This window comes from Aulostomus chinensis, chromosome 5, assembly GCF_037954235.1.
Source record: "Aulostomus chinensis isolate RoL2024-O1b breed Wild chromosome 5, RoL_Achi_v1.0, whole genome shotgun sequence".
Lineage (NCBI taxonomy): Eukaryota > Metazoa > Chordata > Actinopteri > Syngnathiformes > Aulostomidae > Aulostomus > Aulostomus chinensis.
Genome location: NC_141324.1, coordinates 6,632,285 through 6,650,011, shown reverse-complemented (window position 1 = coordinate 6,650,011; position 17,727 = coordinate 6,632,285). Strand labels below are relative to the sequence as shown.

At 44.1% G+C, this 17,727-nt stretch overlaps 1 protein-coding gene across 8 annotated transcripts in view; it reads left to right on the top strand.

The window, feature by feature from the left end:
* The window catches only part of ctnnd2b (catenin (cadherin-associated protein), delta 2b), a 212,241-nt gene that overhangs the window by 130,899 nt on the left and 63,615 nt on the right, over positions 1-17,727 (top strand). For 4 of the 8 annotated variants that reach the window (XM_086205172.1, XM_086205173.1, XM_086205171.1 and 1 more), the window contains 2 exons: positions 3,932-4,244; positions 7,803-7,859. In XM_086205172.1, the coding sequence (XP_086061298.1) occupies positions 3,932-4,244; positions 7,803-7,859 (370 nt within the window). The remainder of the gene's footprint in view (positions 1-3,931; positions 4,245-7,802; positions 7,860-17,727) is intronic. The other 4 variants (XM_086205179.1, XM_086205175.1, XM_086205174.1 and 1 more) reach the window with 2 other exon arrangements.

Sequence of the window (17,727 nt, the reverse complement as noted above, 5' to 3'; positions counted from 1 at the left end):
AAGTGTGTCTTAAAATGTTGTCCACTCTATGTTGACTGCCCCGAATGATGAATACTTCTGGAGGAGAACAATCACACTGCACAAAGTTCGATGCCAACACAATCACCATTTGACTTTAAACAAAGATTTTTTTCCAGCTGTTTCTTTCTGCATGCTGATAGGTGACTGATGAAAAAACACTCTGTCTCTGTCTGTCACTCTGTAATGAAGTCTAGCTAAACTAGATTAGCCAGATAGCAAGAGATTATGTCAACAACAATCATGCTGAGTATCAGAATTGACACATATTGCATTCGGATCAGAACTGAAAAACAATGAATCAGTGGATCTCCACCAGTTTTAACACTGTGGAAGCTGAAAATTCTAATATACACACAACAGCAGATGAAAGCGTCATTATTTTGAGATCCAGAGGCATTCAAAGGAGCAGAAACAGAAAATAATCCTGAGTAGCTGAAGCCAGCAACAAGAAATTAAGTTGAAGCTTGTGGACATGCAGTGGGGAACTGGGCAGTGTTATTTAACAATTCTTAACAGTTTTGTTAAGAGGTCCACCAGTTCTTAACAGTTTTGTTTCACCTCACATTAAGGTTTGTTTTCATAATAAACAGTGAGCAGTTTATCCCAGTTGATTTCCAAATATGATGGTAGCTGCACCACCAACGTCAGGTTATTATATTTTTTCTTAGACAAACTTTCTGAACTTGCCCCTGTAGCTGTATGTCCAACCTTTGCTGCATCAGAATCTACAGCATGGGAAGCCTATTGTTAAATGTAATGAACTGATTTTGGTGGTAGGGTATTTAGGTCGCCTGCACCATCTCACTACTAGCTTTCACCGTGGCCATGGAGGTCATCATTAGAGCATCTCGCTGGGTGGTTGGACGACAGCGTATCAGGCCTGGCCTGAGGTTACCACCACTCAGAGCCTATATGGACGACCTTACCACACTCACCACAACCAAGGCTTGCACTGTACAGCTCTTGAGGAAGTTGCAAGAGAACATCGAGCTGGCCCAGATGAAGATAAAACTGAGCAAGTCTAGGAGCATCTCTATCGTCAAGGGGAAGCTCTCAGATCAGCACTTCAGCATCGAGGGTGAGACAATTCCAACAGTTTCCGAAAGGCCTGTAAAGAGCTTAGGCCAATGGTACAATGCCTCCCTTAAAGACACAGAGCAATTAGAGCAGCTCAGGAAAAATGTAGTCCATGACCTGGAGAGTATTAGTACCACCTGGCCCCTGGGAAGTTGAAACTCTGGTGCATTCAGTGTGGGCTCCTCCCACACCTTATGTGGCCACTTCCAATATATGAAGCTCTGATCTCAAATGTGGAAAAGCTAGAGAGGATGATCGGCTTATTCACAAGGAAGTGGCATGGCCCTCCCAGATGTCTGAGCAGTATAGGGCTCTATGGTAGAGGGGCGCTGGAGCTACCAATATCCTGTCTTTCTGAGGAGGTAAGCTGGGAGATAATGATAAGGGACTCAAGCAGCCCAATTGTGGCACAAACTGCCCCTGTATTAGTCACGGGAAGAAAATAGAGCCCTCAGGAAGCCACTGAGTAGGCAGAAGCAGCACTCAGGCACAGGGATGTTGTGGGCCAAGTGCAGCAAGAGAGAAGTGGTCTTGGCCTTGGACCCAGTGCACCACGATGGTATAAGGCCACTGTGGCCCAGAGATGCAAGCTTGTGGTGCAAGAGGTACGGCTACAAGGTGTGCCAAAGCTGTCAGCTGGCAAAGCAAGGACAGTGGATGGCATGGTAAGGAGTGGAGAGGAGGAAGATCTCCTGGAAGTATCTGTGGGAGATAGAGACATTAAACTTCACCATCAAGGCCACATATGATGTCTTGCCAACTCCCAAGAATCTGAGTCAGTGGTATGGTGAAGATCCAACAACTTCCTCTGTCTGACTCCAGGAACACTTCAACACATCCTGGTAGGCTGCAAGACCAGTCTTGCACAAGGCCATTACACCTGGTGGCACCTTGGACCCAATGTTTTGCTGCAGTGCTGGAAAATCGGTTGATGGATGTCAACAACCTACCACACCCTAGCGTATGCATCTGAGAAAATGAGAGTCTGGCTAGATCCCCATCTTTGATGCCAGACACAGGGAAACTAACAAGAGCATGTGACTGGAAGCTGGCGGCAGACTTGGATGGGAGACTCAGATTTCCAGTGGAGATAGCAAGACCTAGCCTCAGACCAGACCTTGTGCTGTGGTCAGCATCGCTTCGCCTCATTTTCCTAATTGAGTTCACTGCACCCTTGGAAGCTGCATCAGAGGAGGCATATAAGAGAAAAAAATTAAGTCTGCTGAGCTAGCAGCAGAGGTACGGCAACGAGGCTGGACAGCTAAGGTCAGACCAGTGGAGGTGGGCTGCAGAGGGTTTTTAGCCACATCAACATCAGGGCTGCTGTGGGAGATGGAAGTGCGAGGCAAGGTCCACCAGCAGGCAGTCAGAGAACTGTCCATGGCTGCAGAGAGAGGAAGTCGATGGCTGTGGTTAAGGAGGAGGGATTCCACCTGGGCCTTCAGGTGAGTCGATGGCATCTAGGGTGTGAGCTGGGACACCATGCCTCACTGCTGAACCCTCTGGAGGTGTAGTGGCCCTATCAACAAAACACTAATGAAGGGGGCGCCCACCTGATAACCCGGAGGATGCCATCACTCACCTGATCATCCCACAGAGTCTTGGCAGTGTGCTTCAAGTGCGTAACAGGGGACATTACACACAATCCTAAAACAAATCTGAGATTTACAATGACATGACAGATTAATAAGGAATATCAGCTTGAATATCTGATGATGATCCTTTTGACACAACCTGCTCTAGTGTACTATATTTTCATACATTTTAACATTTCCTGCATTTAAAGCTATGTCCACTTCTATTTATCTTTGTCTCTAGATTACATCAAATGGCAAGAAGGTCTACATACCAGTAGATGAGGTGTTGTTGCACCCTCCTGCTACAAAGTCCGAAATTGGAAAGAATCATTGACGTGTTGATGTAGGAAAACAAAATCATCCAAACCCAATGTAAAATTTGACAGTCCACTAGGAGGACATCGAAGTGTAAAAACACAACTCTTTTCCTGTTGACACCAGATGGTGATGTGACTAACCTGCCCAAAAATGGTTAAGGGCCCATTCTAAACCCCTCAAACTAGTTGTTAAAATTTGGCTGGCATTATGAGATCCATTTCTTGAGAACTTAAATTTATATTATGTGGTAAATTCCATGAGGCAGGATCCAAGCTTTTACTCCCTTTTCTTGTAAAGGAGCCTATTGAGAACAAATATTAAGTCTGTTGTATATTTGCTCCTGTGACACATGGCAGGACTGGGGGCTCTGCACACAATGAACATGTACAGTTTTTGTGTGCACAGAGTTCAGCCTTGCCAATTCAAGATGCTCGAAAATCTGTGTGTTTGCCTTCATGTCTGTCATGACAGTTTTTTGTGGATGTTCATCATGGAGTGGATCATGTCTATCTGATTTTGACTGCTTTTGTCTGATTTAAGTGTTGTAATTTTTGTTGCTGGTTTTTAACTTAAATCAAAATTGGTGAGTTCACCTTTCCACTCAGATTCATCTTACTTGTCGAGCTGTAAGCTGTCACTGTACTTTTTCATACTCATACGAACATGTTTTGTTTTATAACTTTGCTTTCTTTTTATTTTATGCTTTTCCCTTTCCACATATTTTCTTCTGTGCTGTTTCTTCCATCTGTGCCTGTGTTGTTGGTTTTATGTTGTGTATATGGTATGGATACATATCTTTTTCCCGGTCTTGGTGACACCCCCTCCCCTCCAACCCCACCACCACCACCACCACACACACACACACACACACACACACACACACACACACACACACACACACACACACACACACACACACACCGGCTTGACTTTATCAGTGGTGAACCAATTGTACCAAGAGGTCCTCAACTATCTGCTCTGTCCCTACACTCCTCTTCCTGCTGTAGCCCCACCTTCCCCTGGTGTTGACCCCATCCCCTTGCAGCGAACCGGAAGCCAGAGCACTGCTGCCACCTTTCAAAGAGGCAGCTTTGCCACAGGAGGTGGGGCAGGTGATTACATCAACCCATACCGCACTCTGCAGTTCTGCCCTTCCACTGAGTCACCTTACAGCAAATCGGGTCCTACCCTTCCCCCTGAGGCTGCTCTTGGCAGATCTCCATCTGTGGACAGCATCCAGAAAGACCCAAGGTGAGTCAACACAATGCATTATCACTTTGAACCAGCCCTGGCTTGTCGATGAAGCCCTTTGTTGTGCTTTCTTTCCACTCTCACTGAACTTACTAAGGGCCAGATTTACCAAATTGAACAATTAGGACCTGAAAAAAATGAACTAATGGTGAGACATAATAGCAAATCACCAAAAAAAAAATTGTAGCATCTGTACATATCATTTACAGGATTGGATGAATTGGACTGAATCTGGGCTTTAGTATGCAGTGCACATCACACCACATCTTTCACTGTCCTTTCAATTTTGCCTGGTAATCAGTTTTATTCACACTGTTATCTGAAAGCCCGCTCACACTTGTAGATCCAATTTTGCAGTTTTTGTTATGGAGGGTACGGTACGTCATCAATCCTGAAGTCGGCCATCTTGGAGATACTGAGCGTAAATAACTCAGTGCAATCAAATCGCACTAGCACAACAAATTACATCTGTCCATGGTTTGGTAAAAAGGTGTGATACTTTACAATGTTGGGATATGAATTGCAGAATTGTCGAGTTGTCAGTCCAAGTAGAAAGGACCCAAGTGCATGTGGAAAACAGAATACGGTTTGTTACTTACCGCAACCTTTCCTGTAGACTCCGTCCTTGGTTTTGTTCTGGGATTATGTGGATCTGTTTTGTGCATGTCTGTCTGTCTGTCCTGGGAGATTGATTCCTCCTCTGTGATGATTCCCTAAGGTTTCTGCTTTTTCCTCCCCTGTTAAAAGGGTTTTTTTAGGAAAAATTTTCCTCTCCCTGAGCAAGGGTCTAAGGACAGAGGATATTGCATTTTGTACAGATTATAAAGCCCCCTGAAGCAAATTCTGATTTGGGGCTTTATAAATTCAGATTTATTGATTGTAATCTCCGATATGGCTGCGCATCTGGGTAACTGACTAAGCCGTAACATTGTTGCCACAGTTGGAAAGTGCATGAAGCCTGCTTTTTGTGTGAATGTGACTGTGTGTGAGAGAGAGGCAGAGAGAGCGATGATAACAAAAGTAAAAGACATAAAATAGCTGATTTAATTTATGACCTTGTCCTTATTAACAATTCAATTTGAAATACTCTTACAGTGGGGTGTTGGATTTTTCTATCCTGGCCTCTGCTTTCTGACAGACTGCACAGGCTAGCTGTGTATGTAGAGGAAGCTTAGTTCAAATGGAGGTGTTTGCTTTGTGACATTTCAGTTCAGTTGCAGGTCTCAAAAGTCATATAGGGTAACTTTGGAAATACAACATATCTCACTGTGTCTGTGCATATGCCATGCATTGTTGTGGCCATTGCTCTTTCCTCCACCCATTGACCAACTGTTTATTTCTCTGTGGCATTCACATTATCTGTTAGTTCGCTCTTTAACTTTTGGCATCATTGTTCTGTAGCTCCAGCATCCATATTTCTGTATTGATACATAACCAGGACTGACTTGCAATGCATGGCATTTTGCATCACCTTCACAACATGAACAGTCAACATCAGTCTGATGGGAACAGTGTTGTGTGAACTGTCTGTTGTTGACAGTACAGTCTGTTGATGGGAGGGTGTTGCTAGGTTGAAAGGCTATAGGAACACATTAATCAAGAAGTTGGCCGTGCTTCTGATTTCCAGTTGCATAAAGAATTTTTTGGATAAGTTAAAGGAGAAGGTTGGTGATGTATATTTTTCTTGACAATAAAAGATCAAAACCCAGAAAACCTCACCCCCAGGGAAGTCATTTCTACGAGACATAAATCATGATTAATCAATAGCTGCACACTTTGGTTTTGCAAATGTCCATCAAACATGAAGAACCAGTGCATTTGCAGGTGATTGCTTTCACCCTCTGGAAGGATTTCTGTTTGAATATGTACTTACTCTGAAAAAAATGCTATTCTAGATGCTAATAAGGGAGCATCATGATCCGCAGACCTTAATTTGGTTATTTTAAGACAAATGTCTGTAGCGTGACCTGATTGGTCCATGTAGGTCAACCAACCTATTTTGGATGGTGTCTGCTTTTTCTTTGTAAAATAAGGTGATGAAGGTCTGTAAAATGAAACCTTGTTCAGTCTTTTTGGCTGCAAGTAAAGTTAGCTGTGTGTGGTAGTGATTTGCTTTACTATGGTCAGCTTGGTGTGTACAAAAGCCTGTTCAAACACAGGTTTCAAGCGTCGACTCATGTTTGTCCCATGAAGTCTGGTTCATTCGACCCATGTTAGTGCTCTGTACTGCGCAAGGCACAGCTTGCTTCCCTTGCCCCTGCATAGCTGGAAGAGGCGGGCTTCAACACAGTACATTTGCACGAGCACAGGCACAGAACATGAACAGTTACTGGTTATGTGTCAGCCATACACACAGCAAGCAAGCAAACTCCAACAGATGGAGAATAATTGTGCAGATAATATTATATGAGATGTTGCCATACAATGAGTGCATAATATATTTATTTTCTGTATGTCTTCTGCCTGACGTTCCTTTGCTCGGTTTTAAAACAATAAGCAATCTTAGGTTGCAGTCATTTAGGAACAGTATGAGTTACAATGTGTAGAGCCTGACTTAGAAGCGTCCTTCACCCTCAAGATGATTCCCATCCTGTCCCTTTCCTATGATAAAATATAAAATCAGATCCCTGGGATTCCCAACCAAATATCCAGATTTCTAGAGCAGCTTCGTGATGACATGAATATGCTCAGGCCAGATCTGGCCAGGGACATTGTGAGTGCAGGCCAATAGGGGAGTAGGGAAGGGGCCAATTTTGGTTCAGCACAATGTAAGGTAACTTGGCTCCTTGCCAAATGTGAGTACACTGTAATGTAAGAAAAATATAGAATATCACCAGCCTGATCTTGTACACAAATCAACACTTATTTGGGGAGATTCGTTATTTTTGTTGCGAAGCTAGAATCATTTATGTTATTTTCCATGTTTTCCTTTGGTACAATTAATGAATGATATATAACTGTGTAAGACTTTTTATCATTCTATGCATACACACTGAAAGTAAACCATAGAAAACAGTTTTAAAGAAGATACTTAAACCTTCTTCTGGTTAGAAACCCTTTGATCATCAATTACCACAACCTCCGATCCTGAAGGACAACCAATCTGTTATTACTCAGCGAAGTCCTGCATTTCATGCTTGTCACAGCCATGTGATGGAACTAAAACAAATATGTAATATTGTTGACTATGAATACTATAAAATTGGGGGTATTCTTCAAGAGTGGGATGACACAACACAGAGAACTGTGTTGTTTATCAATTCAGTATAATGTAAATACAAGTTGTAAGTTTTCTACCATCATAAACCCTCCCTTATTCTGACATGTATGCCATCTCTCCACCACTTGCTCTAAATGCATGTCCCTCAACCTTCCCACCTGTCCCACCATTGCCAGATGTCCCAGTGTTGAGAGAGAAAGACAAGTCCAGCAGCTACACATTGAATTCTATTCACTACTCCTCATTATTATGAACAGTTATTGAATCTAATTTTCTTGCCAGACAGCCACCAACATATACGTCTCTCTTGTGTCTCTCTGCCTGTCCCCCCTCGATAGGTACGACCCTGAATTCCTTGTGTGGAATCAAAATCAAGCCGAGCAAAGAATGACAAAGTAATCCAACTACTTATTTCTATTTAAACCCAAACATATATATATATATATATATATATATATATATATATATATATGATTTTTTTTCTGTCCTTCTATTTTACCTGTCTCATTCTCTGAATCTCTCATCTCCGCTTTATGACACAGATATTGTTAAAGACAGCATGTCAGTGTACATTTCCCATTTGTGTTCACTCATTTATGCGTAATGCTGTATAGCAAACACCTCTATATCAACCTTGTATCGACATTCAACTGAAGACAAGGTTCTTTGCACTTGAATAACAAATGGAAAAAAAACCCTGCTGCCTTAATAGAAGGAATGAACGTTTGAAAGCTTTACAAAACCTTAGTTAAAGATCAATTAGGTTACGAATTATTTCCAGCATGGCTTACCTAATCCAGTGTTTTTTGTTGGGTTTTTTTTGGTGGGAGGGGGGGGTTAGAGTAAAATTATTCATTATTCTCTCCTTTTTGCTTTTATCTTTCCACCCGTTCCTCAACCCATCTATCTATCTATCAATGTGTTCAGCTGTCTGTCATTCTCTATGTGTCCTGGTCATTTCTGGTTTGTGAAGGTTTTATTAGTGCAGTTTACCCAGTCATCAATTTGGTGCCTACATTTTATTCATCAATATCTAGTTTCAGCTGTATCTTTGTGGGCACTGCTGGTTTAAGATGTTGCCTCTTCTGTTACAGGGTAGCAGAGATGGGGGACTCGAATCTCATGAATTGACTCAAGTCAGGCTCAAGTTGCTCATTCAAGGACTTGAGACTTGACTAGGAACACATGTTTTGAAAGCAGTTTTTCATTCATTCATTTTTGGCCACAATAAAACTGGCAGGAAATATATTTTCTGTTACTGAGGCTTTGGATAAGCACATGAAAAACAAGGTGGTGACAAGTTGGTCAACTAGAGGTGCTTCTCATGCACCTCACATTGCCACTCACTGCTCTATAGAGTATGAGTTAAATGCTGTACAATGTACAAGTGACAGTAAGACTTCTTAGCTGGTTGCTGTAAAAAAAAACTCTTTTTTTTAATTTTTAAACCTGTCCTGTTCAGCAGCTGGGGCAAGCAGTATCGATGTTCCTGGTGCCTTGTTGTGCTGAAGCAGTTTTACTCTGCAAAGGAGGAATCTGATAAACTCCTCCTATCGCCATTTGTGTTTAACTTTATTTGGAAACGTATTGGTTCATTGATAAAGCTACCGGACTGAGGCTCAGGAGTGGATAGGAAGAGAGAACAGGGACAGGATAGGGAAGACAGGAGGGGGGGACACACAAAAACAACAACAGCAAAAAAACAACAACAGTAACAACAATAACAACAGAAGAAAAAGAAAAAGAAAAACATTGGTTGCAGGTTTTCCAATGCAAATTTACCATTTTGTTTCAGAAAAATTTGAAATAAATGTATGAGTGTGTGATTATGTATCAAAAAAACTCTTTGAAAGCCATTGAATACCAGGACTTATTTGTTTGTACATTCACCATCAACTTGACTAGAAAACCACTTAAACCTGCATGTATTCTGTAACGTGGGATGACACAGCACAGAGTACTGTGTTCTTTATCCATGCAGTATATTGTGAATACAAAGATTTTTACCTTGATAAGACCCTTTGACTCCCAAAACTGCCATCTCTCCTCCAACCCGCACTAAGTGGATGACGGGCACTGACCGTGAAAAAATCATTTTTCCCATCACTATTGTTTATGGTAGTGCTGAACGTAAAGGGCTATAGTTGATTTGATTTTTGCTCAAATTAAAGTGTTCTGGATTACTGAGCATACGGCTGGATAAAAAACACAGACAGTTTAGTTGTGGTTGCACATCAATTGCTATTAGCTAAATATATGTGGCTGGCTCTCTCTACATTCTGCAGTCACAGAGAAGTAGAGTAGCAGTCAAGAAAAGGTCTTCATGAGCTCAGGACACCTGTTTGTGATTACTTGAAAGGGGAACAATTGATTTAAGATATGAGACTTACTTGCGACTTGCACTTGTGCACTTGCACACTTAAACCCATATTTACACATTAATGGAAAGGCGACCTGTTAATTCCTTGAATTTTTTTGAGTTCACATGCACAGTGTTGGTGTCACTCTATGTCATAGCTAGAGGAGGTTTAATCCTAAATCATCATCCTCAGTAAATCTAGTTGTCACATTGAGGTTCATTCAAACTATCATCGATACAGCAACCTGTTTTCTCTAATGCAAATAATTCCAATTGCACTCACTCTGCTGTTGGATTACTTGAATTGTTCTTTGAGTGAACATTCTGATTAGCATTCATTAAAGATTGCCAGCATTGTCCTGTACACATGGCTGTTGTCTAAATTAGAATAGTTGCTGACAAGAAGCTGTCTTTGGTTTACTCCTACCCAAATATGGGTATCACCTGCTGTGTTATCTCTGGGGGAAAATTTAAAATGTTTATTCTCCAGGTTCATGAAGGATGTCTGGAGAGCTAATTAGCTGCTTATCTGCTGTGCATTAAATAGCAAACATACACACAAACGTTACTTGTTTCCTGTAAGATGCTGATATGTTATTGCCATCCAAAGTCCCTGAACACAGTCTGCCCCTGACATATAGTAGAGCTTTGCTTTTTGCCTCTGTTCTGAAACTCTGGCAGCCTGCCAGCTGCTGTCCAACATCACCAATGACACACCCATTTTACACCCCTCAGATATTTCCCTGAGGACCACTTTTCTGCATTTTGGCAGTGGAGGATACTGTTTCACCAGTCCCAAAGTACACTATGATTTATCAGATACATGGCTGAAATATGGGCGGCACGTGGTGCAGTGGTTAGCACTGTGGCCTCACAGCAAGAAGGTTCCAGGTTCAAGGCCTGGCTTGGGCATGGGATCTTTCTGTGTGGAGTTTGCATGTTCTCCCCATGCCTGCATGGGTTCTCTCCAGGTACTCGAGCTTCCTCCCACAGCCCAAAGACATGCAAATGGGGACTAGGCTAATTGGATACTCTAAATTTATCATAGGTGTGGCTGTTAGTGTGAATGGTTGTCTGTCTATATGTGTGTTAGTCCTGTGATGGACTGGCAATCCATCCAGGATGTACTCCTCCTCTCTCCTGAACGCTGCGATAGAAATTGGATGGATGGATTGAAATATTTGTCTCTCACAGTTTTGCCAATTCTGCCAATACAATGTAACATAGTTTTCAAATTGAAACTCAGTCTAGTTTACTTGAAGTATGTTGTGAGTACAAATATCAGTTGGCACTCCCCTCCACTTCAGTTACATGAAACAACAACCTCCGAGCTAACTAACTAGTGAATGTATTCACCTGCAATGAGGATGAGAACATCCTTATTTCCTTTTTTTTCCAGTGGAAAAATGGAAGAATCCAATCATCTTGACAGCACCTTGGTAGAAGTTTGCTTAGGTGTATGCATAAAAAACATTTAATTACCTTCAAAGAAAGATCATGGCATGGGTTGACAAAATACAAATGTCCCAATGTCTTACCTAAACCATCCAGTTTGGTCTCAAGAAACACAGCAAAAATGTCTTGATTGTCTTGTTAAAAATAAATGGTTTTGTTGCCTGAAACATGGCTGCAAATATTTCCTCTTCTTTTCTCACAATTATGTGATTAATCCCAAAAAAAATCCTTAGTATTCATTTTCATAGGAATAATTATGAATTTATCACAAGGCTAAATTTGTTGCAGCCTACTCAGAAAATTGCAAGTTTCAAGATTTGGCTGGTGCAATGAAGCAGGTCTGCTTGCTTCTGTGTAAAGAAAATAAATATGAATATGTGAATGATATTACATGGTTTCCTCCTTAAGTTATTTTGTAAGGGTGCAGCCAGTGCATCTGGGGCTTAGCGACACTCACAGTGATTATGATTACCTTACAGTAATCAAAGAAATCAGACGGTTTTACCACTATGGCTAAATGATAACAGGTTGAGCTCGACGTCCCTTTACCTCACGGTACCAACACAGGAGAGATGTCTGACTACGCGACACTGGCTCATCCTTTACAAAATTGCCTGAAATAACAATGATAAAATGGATATTGTAAATGATTTTAGCACAGATTCTTTGTGCTTCAGCACAGTAGATGTATGTCAAATGGTGTGAGGTCATTGCCACTGTCTGTAGCTGACTCCCTGTGATACCTTTATTCTATAAAAGCCCCAAACAAATATCGTTTAGTTGAATGGTTAAATTGCATTACTGTGGAGACAGCCTCTTACGCACTCCAATACATTACGTCCTTTAGGCTGCAGGAAAGTTATGGGTGTTCCAGGTAAAAGAAAGATTTGTGTTTAACAGGATCTGACCCCAACATAAAAGTACCTCATTTTAATTCATGCTCATCTGCACAGCAAAAATCTCGGATCAATATTCAGTCATGTGGTTGTAAAGGATTCAGTATGCGTGTGTGTGTGTGCGCACGCATGTGTGCGTGCATTCACTATATGTCTCTCTGTACCTGTTCATATTTTCCAGCCTCACTGTGCTCCCCCACTCTCTCTCTTTCTCTCTCTCTGTCTCCCTCTCGATATGATCATTCAGATGAGCAGTGGTTGTTCACATGTTTATTTGGTAGGTAGTAAAGTGAAGTCAATTTTATTTATTTAACCACTACTAGAACCAAATCACAACAAAGGGTATGACACTACAAATAGAGCAGGTCTAGCACCACACTCCTTCAATTAATTTACACCAAACAATTCTTCATGAGCAAGCTTATCTTGCAATAGTGGTAATGAAGACCTTCCTTTTAAGATGCAGGAACGCTGAGCACTAGGCTCAAAGGAAACGGCCATCTGCTTTGACCAGTTGGGGGGAAAGAGAGCAAAAAAGTGGGACAGAGACAAAGACAGATAATGGAAAAAGGCAGCTTAAGAGAATTGAAGAGAGGGACAGGGATAGAGAGAGAGAGAGAGAGAGAGAAAGGAGAGAGAGATGACAGACAAATGGGGATGTGAACAGGATGGAAGGAGAAAGACGAGTGGAGAGAAAGACAGAGGGGGGGATGCACAGCAAACAATAACAACAATTAGCGAGCAATATCAACATTTACAGGTTACTCAAGCAATCAATTTCAGCATGATATAAGCAATTATTTGCTAGAAAATACAATACAAACACAATGCTGATGTTGATGTTAATGCAAGTAACTGAATACGAATATTGATGCTAAGTGTGACAGCTTGAGTCTCTTCAGGTCTGTAGACTCCTCCAGCAGCAGCATAAGTCAGGGATCTGGGACGTGGGGAAGCACAAAGGCTCTAGAGAAGAAGACAAGCAAGTAACAAGTATAAATACAGGAGGACGGAGAGGAGGAGAGAGAAGCCCAGTGCATCATGGGAGATCCCCCAGATCAAAGCCTATAGCAGCATATCTAAGGGCTAGCCTAACCCATCCCTAATGATAAGCTTTATCCAAAAGTCTTCTCCTTAACATAGGGAGGCTGTCTACATCCTGGACTGAAACTGGAGAGGCTCTCCACAGGAAAGGAGTCTGATAACCTCAGGCTCAGGCTCCCATTTTACTTTTAGAGACTAAGAACCACAAGTAACCCTGCATCATGGGAGTGGAGGGTTCTAGCTGGATAGTAGGTACAGCAGTACAGGAGAAATATGGTGTTTTCTACTAGATCTTTTTATACAGGCAGCACTGTTTTGGACCAGCTGGAGAGTTTTTAAATGTGTATTTGTGTGTGTTTCAAATGTGACATTGAGATGGCAATTCATTGATACATAAACATGTATCATTTTTATTTAAACAAAGATAAAATGTGATAAACGTAAGTTTGATAACATCCATACAATCCAGAATCCACGAATGCACCCATAGTTTTTTTTTTAAATGCAGTTTATCCTCTCCTACTCAAGACACACTTTTCTTCTCTACAGAGGAAGTTAGAAGTTAGAGTGAAAGTATATTCCAAGAGTTAGAACAAGTGTCTCCAACAACTTCTGAACGTTAAGTGTCAAAATTTAATGTCAGTTTCACGAAAAGATTAATAGATGCAGACTTTGAAAAAAAAGTAGTGAATATCTATCACCCAAATGAAAATGACTGAATGAGTGAAAGGCCTGACAAATGTTCCTTTATAGAAATTTTGGTGATAAAATCTTCTTTAAGTTATTCAGGGACACAAACAGCACTCACTGAGCCCTGGGGTTGTTGAAAAATGGCTAAAACAATATTGAGAATAAAGTCAAGTGTGGATACTTTCAGACAGAAAACAAGAATTATAAATTCCAATATAGCAACCCTTTTATTATATTAACAATAGCCGTGAGGTTAGAGCTCAGCTCCCCCACAGGGGTCTGTATTTGAAACTCAGAATCCAACATTGTGAGAGACTCGGGCTCCTTGAACTCGTACCAAAGCATGACAATATAATCTCTGGACTACTGATATCCGCTGTTGAAAGTAGAGCTGAATCAGTCATTGACTTTCCTACTGTCATTTAAGATAGCAACACTTCACCTTAATTCTTGACAGTTTGATTTTTACTCTACATGTGGACTTTTATCTCAAAGTTGTCGTCGTCATTGTCTTCTGCTTTATCCGGTGGGTCCGGGTCGCGGGGGTAGCAGCCTCGGCAAGGAAGCCCACACTGTCTTCTCCCCAGCCACTTCCACCAGCTCTTTCAGGGAAATCCCGAGGCGTTCTCAGGCCAGCCGAGAGATATAATCCCTCCAGTGTGTCCTGGGTCAGCCTCAGGGCCTTCTCCCGATTGGGCATGCCTGGAACATCTCCCGAGGGAGGCATCCAGGAGGCATCGTCACCAGATACCTGAACCACCTCAACTGACTCCTCTCGACATGGAGGAGCAGCGGCTCTACACTGAGTCCCTCCTGAATGACTGAGCTTCTCACCCTGTCTCTAAGGGAGAGCCCAGCCACTCTGAGGAGGAAACTCATTTCGGCCGCTTGTATTCGCAATCTTGTTCTTTTGGTCATTACCCAAAGCTCATGACCATAGGTGAGGGTTGGAACGTAGATTGACCGGTAAATCGAGATCCTCGCCTTCTGGCTTAGCTCCCTCTTCACCACAACGGACTGGTTTAGCACCCGCATCACTGCAAACAGCAGAGACGGCACCCTACCGCCATCGAACTCGACCCCCTCCACCACCCGGCTGCGCCTAGGTTATTATCCATAAAGGTTATGAACAGAACCGGTGACAAAGGGCAGCCTTGGCGGAGTCCAACTCTCACTGGGAAAAAGCCCGACTTACTGCCGGCAATGCGGACCAGACTCCCGCTCCTACGGTAGAACGACAAAATGGCCCTTTGTAAAGGGCCATCCACCCCATACCCCCGGAGTATCCCCCACAAGATGCTCCTGGGAACACGGTCGTAAGCCTTCTCCAGATCCTTGAAACACATGTGGACTGGTTGGGCAAACTCCTTTGCCCCCTCCAGCACCCTAGTGAGGGTGAAGAGCTGATCCACGGTTCCACTGCCGGGACAAAAACCACACTGCTCCTCCTCAATCTGAGGTTCGAAAATTGCCCTGACCCTCCTCTCCAGTACCCTGGCGTAGACCTTACCAGGGAGGCTGAGGAGTGCGATCCCCTGATAGTTGGAACACACCCTCTGGTCCCCTTTCTTAAAGACGGGGACCACAACCCCGGTCTGCCACTCCAAAGGCACTGCCCCCGATGTCCAAGCTATGTTGCAGAGACGTGTCAACCAGGACAGCCCCACAACATCCAGAGCCTTGAGATACCCAGGGCGGATGTCATCCAGCCCCGGAGCTCTGCCACCACAGAGTTGCTTAACTGCCTCAGCGACTTCTGCCCAGGAGATTTGACGACCACCCCCCCCCCAAGCACTCCCCAAACTCTGTCTCCTCCATGGAGTACGTGTTGGTGGGATTGAGGAGTTCCTCAAAGTATTTGTTCCACCGCACAATTATCTCCCCAATTGTCGTCAGCAGCCTACCATCCCCACTGTAAACAGTGTGGGCAAGTTGCCACCTCCCTCCCCCCGAGGTGACGGACGGTTTGCCGAAACTTTTGGAGCTGACTGATCGTCATTCTCCATGGCCTCACCGAACTCCTCCCACACCCGAGGTTTTGCCTTGGCAACCGCCATGGCTGCACACCACTTGGCCTGCCGGTACCGGTTGGCTGCCTCTGGAGACCCACAGGCCAGCCATGCCCTGTAAGCCTCCTTCTTCAGCCTGACGGCTCCCCTCACCTCTGATGTCCACCAGCGGGTTTCGAGGATTACCGCCGCGACTGGCCCCAGCAGCCGTATGGCCTCAGCTCACAGCAGCCGCCTCGACAATGGCAGAGTGGAACATGGCCCATTCGGACTCAGTGTCCCCCCACTGTCCCCGGGATGTGGTCAAAGCTCTGCCGGAGGTGGGAGTTGAAGATCGTTCTGACTGGTTCTTCTGCCAGGCCTTCCACACAAACCCTCACTACTCGTTTGGGCCTGCCGGGTCTGCGCGGCATCTTCCCCTGCCACCTGATCCAACTCACCACCAGATGGTGATCAGTTGACAGCTCAGCTCCTCTCTTCACCCAAGTGTCCAGAAATGCGGTCGCAGGTCAAATGATACGACTATAAAATCGATCGTAGACCTGCGACCTAGGATTTCCTGGTGCCACGTGCACCGGTGGGCATCCTTATGTTTGAACATGGTGTTAGTTATGGACAAACTGCGGCTTACACAGAAGTCCAATAACTGAACACCACTTGGGTTCAGGTCGGGCCTGCCGTTCCTCCCAATCACGCCCTTCCAGGTCACGCTGTCATTGCCCACGTGAGCATTGAAGTCTCCCAGTAGGACAATGGAGTCCCCAGCCGGGGCACCATCCAGTACCCTTCCCAAGGACTCCAAAAAGGGTGGGTACTCTGAACTAGTGTTCGGCGCATAAGCGCAGACCACCGTCAGGTCCCGTTCCTCGATCCAGAGGCGTAGGGAAGCAACCCTTTTGTCCATCAGGGTAAACCCCTACGTACAGGCAGAGAGTCTGGGGGCTAACAAAAAGCCCACCCCTGCCCTCCGCCTCTCACCTGGAGCAACTCCAGCAAAAGAAAGAGTCCAACCCCTCTCAAGGACTCGGGTTCCGGACCCGGAGCTATGTGTCCACCAGCTCCAGCTCCTTCCCCGCCAGAGAGGTAACATTTCATGTCCCAAAAGCCAGCTTCCATGCCTGGGGTTCAGACAGCCGAGGCCCCCGCCTTGGACTGCCACCCTGGCCACATTGCACCGGACCCCTCCAGTTCCTCCAATCGGTGGTCGGTCCAAGGGAGGACGTGCTCGTGCCACCGTTTCGGGCTAGGCCCGGCCGGGCCCCACAAACCAAGGCCTGGCCACCAGGCGCTTGCCTTCAAGCCCCTACCCCAGGCCTGGCTCCGGGGCGGGGCCTCGGTGCCCTTCCGGGCAGGGTACACACAACACTCAGTGGCTTCTCCATGAGGGGTCTGTTGAACCGTTCTTTGTCTGGCCCTTTGCTTAGAACCAGTCTGCCTTGGGTGACCCTACCAGGGGCAAAATGCCCCCGACAGCATAGCTCCTAGGGTCACTAGGGCACCACCACAATAAGGTGATGGTTCCAGGAGGAGTTTTTCTCAGAGTGCATGATGGAAAAAAAATCTTCCTGACTTAGACTTTTTTTCTCACCACATCTGGGTGGTCTGTCCACTTTTTCAGCTTATTTTTCAGACACAGTACTCAGTAGTCATGTGTCTGACAACACTTGGCTGTTGATTTTAATCTCAACAATCACACTAATACTAATTTATGTGAGACTTCCTTCATCACTGTGAATTGTAACCATTGTAATTTTCTGTTGCAGAACTAAATTAATATCAGGCTAATTACTGTCTGATATAACTGGGTATT